This window comes from Gadus chalcogrammus, chromosome 4 (genome assembly GCF_026213295.1).
Source record: "Gadus chalcogrammus isolate NIFS_2021 chromosome 4, NIFS_Gcha_1.0, whole genome shotgun sequence".
Classification (NCBI taxonomy): Eukaryota; Metazoa; Chordata; class Actinopteri; order Gadiformes; family Gadidae; genus Gadus; species Gadus chalcogrammus.
Genome location: NC_079415.1, coordinates 24,264,075 through 24,271,710, shown reverse-complemented (window position 1 = coordinate 24,271,710; position 7,636 = coordinate 24,264,075). Strand labels below are relative to the sequence as shown.

Sequence of the window (7,636 nt, the reverse complement as noted above, 5' to 3'; positions counted from 1 at the left end):
TGCCCACTACCTCCGTCAGTCAACGGACGTGGGAAGGCGTGGCTGACTGATGGGGGAGTAGTCTTTGCAGAGGCATCCGTCAGCCAATCAAATCGCTTCGCCGGGTTCTTCCCGCTTCTTCCTGCTTGTTGCGAGGCAAGATTACCCGATTTCCCGCTTTCCAGCATCGTCAGAGCCTGAGTCGCGTCAGTGCTTTCATTTGCATACGTGATCTGATTGGATGACGGATCCGTCGCTGCCGAAAAAGTTGAAAATTTTTCAACTTTCTGACGGCGCCGAAGGCTCCAATGGAACGGACGGATCCACAATGCATTGCGCGTCTGTCTCCATTCAAAGTCAATGGGGATTAGTCAACGGACGGAGGTAGTGGGCACGGGCTACATGCCCACTACCTCCGTCAGTCAACGGACGTGGGAAGGCGTTGCTGACTGATGGGGGAGTAGTCTTTGGAGATGCATCCGTCAGCCAATCAAATCGGTTTGATACACGTTCATGTGTATCTCTCAATGCTCACCAACATAACACTGGTGTCTTCAACTAGGGCCTTTTCTGGACTGCTCATTTGTGTCAAATCGTCCACAAAAATTATTTGTTTAAAAAACGAGTGCACTAACCACAGAAACATATCTTGCACCAACCACAGTTTTGTCCTTAATTGCGTTCAAATGCAGTGTCAACACCAATGCAACGTTACTCCCTGTCGGAACGAAGACCACGCAGGTCAAAGACGCCACACGTCTGTTCCCCCCTGATCTGCATTTCCATAACGCCTTAAACATAAGTTTAAGGCTTAAACTTAAAGCTAACCAGGCAGCGCACAGTCCCCCCCTGCGCTCAGACGAAGCGGGGGAGTTCGTCTTCTGGCCCCTCTAGCGAGCATGACCTGAGAATCTGTTGTGCGTCGAGGCAACCCCCAAGACGCAAGTTTGTACGTAACCCCAGGACGGCCGCTAAAGTCACCGCGGCCCCTAGAGGGCGATCTCCTCGCCGTGCTGTGGCCGCCTGGTCCTCCAGCGTGCCCGCAGCTTGAGCAGGATGCGGCTGGCTGGGTCGGTGTACTGCCGGTTGGCCATGCCCAGCACCAGCGGCACCACCGCCATGCCGGCCACACCCGTGCACGACAGCACGATGTGCACAGTGGAGCTCCAGCGCGTCTCACTCAGCAGGAACGCCACGCACACGTGCATGTAGATGACGTAGGGCAACCAGCACGCCAGGAAGGTCAGCGACACGGCCGCCACGCAGCGCGCGTACCGCAGCTGGAGCCGCTGCTCCCGGTCTGACGCCGCGGCGCCGCGCTCCAGCGAGCGGTGCAGCCGGCAGATGTCGCGCAGCTGGCCGCGCGTGATCCACAGCACGCGGCCCGTCATGCCGGCGATGGCCAGGATGGCGGGCAGCACCAGGCCGTACACCTCCAAGTAGATGAAGGCGTTGGGGAACACGCGGCGGTACGAGCAGCAGAAGGACGAGGTGGCATTGGCCGCGCACGGCGCCTCCGCCCGCCTCTCCTCCATCCGCCCCCCGACGCCTGTGGGGCAGCAGTAGTCCCAATCCGGGGCGGACCAGTTGTTCCAGCCGAAGGCGGGCAGGGCGGCGTACAGCAGTGGCGGTGCCCACACCACCAGTAGCGCCAGCGGGAAGCGGCGGTGCACCCACAGCCGGCTGTAGTGCAGCGGGCTGGCGATGCAGGTGTAGCGCTCGTAGTGCACCATCACCAGGTTGAGCAGGAAGGCCAGGAACAGGAAGTTGGGAAAGACGTGTGCCACCAGGCAGGAGCTGAAGCTGAGCTGGCGGTTGAGGCCCATCCAGGGGATGAAGGGCAGGGCCACGCCCGTGCACAGGTCGGCCACGAGCAGGCTGAGGAAGAAGTAGTTGGGCGTGTTGTGCAGCTTGCGGTTCAGCGCGATGCCCAGGATGATGAGCAGGTTGGCCAGGATGATGGAGGTGGACAGCGGCACGGTGATGGCATAGATCAGCTGCTCGGCCGACAGCAGGGGGTAGCGGGAGGAGGGGGCGGAGCGGTTGGGCTCCATGCCCATGGCGGAGACCTCGCCACGGGACGGACGGGGAAGGACGGTAAGGGGGTTGTTCCCCGACGGGGGGTTGGGGAACGGGAAAGGTTGACCCATTCAGAGGGCGTCCGTCTGTCTGGCCGTCGAGGTGTTGGACACCTGGAGGGAAGCACAGAGATGTTTTGTTTATATTTTTAAATAAACAATATTAAGGTAAAACAACAATCAGGCCAATAGCAAAACGGCAACATTTTCCAGCCAATCGATTTTTATCTATTGCATGTGAATTCTCCCCTGACCTCTGGAACACTCACGTATCTGACCACCACCCACCCTCGTACACCACTGCCTTTCCTTTTGGCTGCTGAACACGTTACACACGGGTTGTTTCGCAATGATGAAACAATCGTGAATTAACCAGAGGTTGTGTCATTTGGCAGGTAGAATAAAAAAAGTGGATTGGCGTGCAAACGATAGATTACGGAAAACAAAATTACGAAATGGTGACACACGTCACATTTTTCCGGGGGAGGAGGATGTGGTTGAAGGATGTCAGATATCGGACAAGCTAACGATAGATTACACATTAAGATGAAGAGATAATTGATGTGTTAACGTAGAAAAGAATGTTGTTAACACATAAACCCAGAATGACATTAATATATGAATACCGGTGATGCCAGACATCCATGTGATACAAACACAGCAAGGTCATTATTCATAACAGTATTAAGTATAGCAGCAGTGTTTATGCTCCACGCAGCAACATAGCTGGACCGTTCCACCGTTAATCACATGATACCATTCTGTTACAAGACCCTCTGCCACCAGTCACACCACACACATTGTTCTGTCGTAAATCTCTCTCTCTCTCTCTCTCTCTCTCTCTCTCTCTCTCTCTCTCTCTCTCTCTCTCTCTCTCTCTCTCTCTCTCTCTCTCATTACTCACTCGCTCTATTTCTCTACCATTCCCTCGGCCTACTTAATCATGGCTGACATGTAGGTGTGTGTGCAAAAATAATTGTGTGTGTGCGCTGGACATCGAGATCGCCACCTACAGGCAGCTGCTGGAGGGGGAGGAGAGGAGGTGAGGAGGGCAATGTGTGTGCGTATGTTTGTGTGAGGGGGAACGTTTTTGTTTGTGTGTGTGTCTGTGTGTGTATGTTTTTGTGTGGGTGTTTCTGTGGGTGTTTTTGTGTGTGTGTGTGTGTGTGTGTGTGTGTGTGTGTGTGTGTGTGTGTGTGTGTGTGTGTGTGTGTGTGTGTGTGTATGTGGTTGTGTTTCTGTGAATGTATTGTGTGTGTGTGTGTGTGTGTGTGTGTGTATGTGTGTGTGCATGAGTGTGTATGTGTGTCTGTGTGTGTGTGTGTGTGTGTGCGTGTGTGTGTGTGTGTTTGTGTGTGCACAAGTGAGTACATTAAGTCAACCAGAGTAACATGCGGAATCTCGACAAAAACTTGGGACAGGAAACTATGGACCATTAATTAAAGATGAATCTGTACTCTGGAGTTACATTGAGCTTTGTGTATGTTGTCAGGAGGAGGCTACTGCATCAAGCACTTTGATATCACACAACACACACACACACACGGGTGGTCAGATCTCTGACCATCCAGTACCTGTGATAGGAACACAAACGCGTCTGTGTAAAGTGTGTTACCAGAGCAACAGTGTTTTAACAAGAATAAATATGGGTAAAGCTTTGAGAATAAACACATTATTACAGAGTTGAGGTCTGAATCAACATTCTGTTAAGAAAATAAATGGTCTACATTATATTTTATATAATGTATTTTGTATCCATGTAATTGATATACAGTATATAAAGGTTTATTTGTCTTTATTTGTTTAAACCCCTGGAGTCAAGACTGGATATTGGAATGAGAAATAATAAATAGTAATCTTAAAAATATTATTGTTCAGACTCATTTCTAGAAGAAGAAACAAAAGTTTGCTGTTGCTCTTATTGTATGTTGATAAACTGTTTATCTTTCTGTATGCTTGCCTGTTTCATTTGATCACCGTTTTATAATTTCAATACTCGTCTGCCGTCTCTTTTTTCAACCAGCTACAAAGCCTACTATACAAAAGCACAATATAGGCTTAAGAAAACACAGTTACTGTCTTCAGTACTGTTCAGCGTAGTTATTATATTCAACAAACTAGTACACCCTTACCTTCAAAGGGGTAGATTCCGCCTGCATATACATTTTAAGAAGTATAAAACATCCAGAATTCTGGGCAAAGTTTCAAAGACTCCCTCGGTCCCCGTCCAGACACTTCTGTCTGCTGCAGCACTAAACTGAAAGGGTTTGGCTCAAGAGCCGGTCAAACTATCCAACGGAGTTAACCCCCGCAACCCGGTCTCTCTGCCAAACGGACCTATCAAGATCCTGAGAGAGAGCGGAACAGAGAGAGAGAGAGAGAGAGAGAGAGAGAGAGAGAGAGAGAGAGAGAGAGAGAGAGAGACAGAGACAGAGACAGAGAGAGACAGAGAGGGATGGAGCTATGATAGAGGTGTGTGTTTGTGTGTGTGTGTGTCTGTGTGCGTGTGTATTTGTGTGCGTGTTTATGTGTGTGTGTTAGTGTGTTTTTGTGCGTGTGTCTGTGTGCTTGTGTGTGAGATTTATATATATATATATATATATATATATATATATATATATATATATATAGATATGGAGATGGAGATAGAGACAGAGGTATGGGAGAGGGAGGGTAGTTCCATGTGGAGAGACTGTCTGAAAGAGGAAGTCCCCACTAGAGCACGAGGGGCACTTCCCCCTCATGCATCCTCATCCCCCTCTGGAAGAGCACCTAAACAATGTTGTTGTGGGTCTGACCGGGGCAGAAGACATGTCCCGCTGGGTTGGGGGGGAGCAGGCCTGGTCGGGAGACACAAGGCAGCATCCCTGTGTGACGCAGGCTGCACCTCTATCAGATCTGGATATGTTTGTGTGTGTGTGTGTGTGTGTGTGTGTGTGTGTGTGTGTGTGTGTGTGTGTGTGTGTGTGTGTGTGTGTGTGTGTGTGTGTGTGTGTGCGTGCGTGTGTGTGCGTGCGTGCTTGTGCCTGCGTGCGTGTGTGTTTTTGCGTGCCTGTGTGTGCCTGTGCGTGCATGGGTGAAAGCTTATGTTTGTGTGTCACATCTGTGCTACTGTCTAGTGCTCGGGATGACTTCGACTCCATGAGCTGACAGGTTGTGTGTTGAAGCCCCAAGCGTCCACAGGTCTCCATGTAGACATCCTTAATGAGCAGGAGGCTTGTTAAGGATGGCCCAATCCCCTACCGGCTGCTTGATACAGTCATTGATAGTCATAAGGTAGTCCTATCAGAGGGCTTCATATCTTATTCACTGTCTTTGTCTGTCGTGGTCTACTGTATCTTACCCCCTTACTACCAACGCAAACCTGGTGCTGGTTTAGGGTTGGTTCTACACGCCGACTCCCCAAGAACCAGCTTGATTTTCCACAGACTTTAGGGCTAGAGTAGAGTCACGTCAAAGCGTCAGAGCATACGACCCGTTGTCCTAGCAACGCGTCAGGACGTTAAAATTCACGTCAAATGAACGTGTAAAATTACGCTAACCCAGTACTAGACGTCACTGGTTCTTGTTTCTGGACCGGCGTGGAGTTGGTGCTGAGTTGGAACCTGTTTGTCTGGCCCGGAGCCAGGATTATTTATGTGGAAAAGCCAAGAAACGGTTTGAGATTAGCACTGGCTCCGAACCAGCACTGGAATCGCATTGGTGGAACAGCCTTTAGCCTTAGCTCGTAATGCAGTACTATGGACCCCTGTCCGCATTGGCTAGCCAAGTTATTTTTCCTTGCATACCGTGTTGCTTTATGTGTTCCCTAATTGTTGACCGTCTCTGCAACGCTTGACGATTGTCATTTCGGCATTTTGTAGAGGGAATGTAGTTGCCTCCTGCCGGGGGCCATCTTGTAAGACGGTACCAATAGTGGTCCTTAACGGTTAACATGGCCGTGTCTACTAATGACCTGGCCTGTATCAACAAAGGGGTTTCAATAGCAGCGTCTGCTAAATGACCAAATAGTTCAAAGTAAATAGGAACTGTAGGACGGTGGTTCTGTTTGTGTGCGCGCGTGTGTTTGTGTGCGTGTGTGTGTGCACACGGTTGCGCGGGTTTGTGCCTGTGCGTGTGCATGTGTTTGTGTGTGTGCACGCGCGTGCGTTCGTGTGAGTGTAAGTGTGTGTGTGCCTTTGGGGGTTGTAGAATGTGTGGGTGTAAGGGAGAGGGGGTTAGATCCCAGCCTTATCTCCAGAGCCTCTGGTTACTGAATCAGGTCTGCGGGTAGAGGCTGGGATCCTGCTCTGGGATGGCTACACAGTAGATGGTGGACATTTTGGTTCAGAATCCAGAATGTTGATAATAATAATTTGGCCTAGCAATTGTTTGTCCTCGACAGTTGTTCTATGAACATCCTTGCTGTTCCGACAGCGATATATTGTTGTATTTCTTTCTTCTGACAAATGTACTTATTGTAAGTCGCTTTGGATAAAAGAGTCTGCCAAATGCACTAAATGTATGTCAATTTGGTATTATGATTACAATATGTAGCCATAATATCTTTGTTCATATAACGCACACCATTTCTAAATTTGACCAAACAAAAGGTTTCCCTGCTTGTTCTTGAAGCCAAAGACGAATCGGCAACGTATCGTGTACTCAGGCGCAGACGCTTTTATCCAGAGCAACTAACAATAAATACATTTGTCAGAAGAATGAGAAACAACAATATATCGCTGTCTGAGAAGGTGAATGTTTCATACGCACTCAAAGGTCCTAAATGTTGATGATAGGCTGTTTTTCCCTTCAAGGAGATAACTCCATTCATTCATATCCCATTCATTAAAACAAACATTTACACTTTACCATGTCAATGTCCTGTGTGTGCGTACACGTGTTTGTGTATTTGTGTGCGTGTGCATGCGTGCGTGTGTATGTATGTGTATGTGTGCGTGTTTCTGCATGTATGTATGTATGTATGTATGTATGTATGTATGTATGTATGTATGTATGTATGTATGTATGTATGTGTGTATGTGTGTGTGTGTGTGTGTGTGTGTGTGTAAACCTAAACACAAATTAATAACAGTTGTCAAACATGGCTGATATTTAAACATACCGGATGGAACGGTCAGGAATGGTGGACGGTTGTGTGTTGATGGCCAGACGCGGCCATAGTTTGGACTGGGGGAGATGGACCTGTTCTGGTTAGATAGCGTTATGTATACACCCTACACCCCCACACCCCCACACCCCCACACACACACACACACACACACACACACACACACACACACACACACACACACACCACTCTCCTCAGATGAGACAGAGGAATTTTAACCTGGATGGTGAAGTCTGGAAACAACAGCAGATGTTGGATTCCTTTGCGAACCGTCGGCTGTTGTTTGGGATTACGTTGGTAACCAATTTACTAAATTTGATGTAAAGTGAATTACAGGTAAATATGTTTATTCGAAAAGCCTCCATGTGGTGTTAACAAAGCTTAACTGGTCGGTAGCTAGTGGGTTTTGTGGGTTTACAAAGAACATTTGCAGCACAGCATTTCAGTTATTTTCCGTTATTGCGTTTGA

The 7,636-nt window shown here is 48.7% G+C and overlaps 1 protein-coding gene across 1 annotated transcript; it reads right to left on the bottom strand.

The window, feature by feature from the left end:
* Positions 1-288: 288 nt before the first annotated feature.
* Positions 289-4,273, bottom strand: LOC130381293 (G-protein coupled bile acid receptor 1-like). The gene is made up of 2 exons (XM_056588802.1): positions 4,190-4,273; positions 289-2,171 (listed from the first exon to the last, which is right to left on the bottom strand). The coding sequence occupies exon 2, from the start codon at positions 2,127-2,129 to the stop codon at positions 969-971; it is 1,161 nt and encodes a 386-aa protein (XP_056444777.1). The 5' UTR covers positions 2,130-2,171; positions 4,190-4,273; the 3' UTR covers positions 289-968.
* Between the last annotated feature and the right edge of the window lie 3,363 nt (positions 4,274-7,636).

Excerpts from the sequence above, each read along its gene's own strand:
- LOC130381293 (XM_056588802.1), bottom strand. The coding sequence starts at position 2,129 with ATGGGTCAACCTTTCCCGTTCCCCAACCCCCCGTCGGGGAACAACCCC.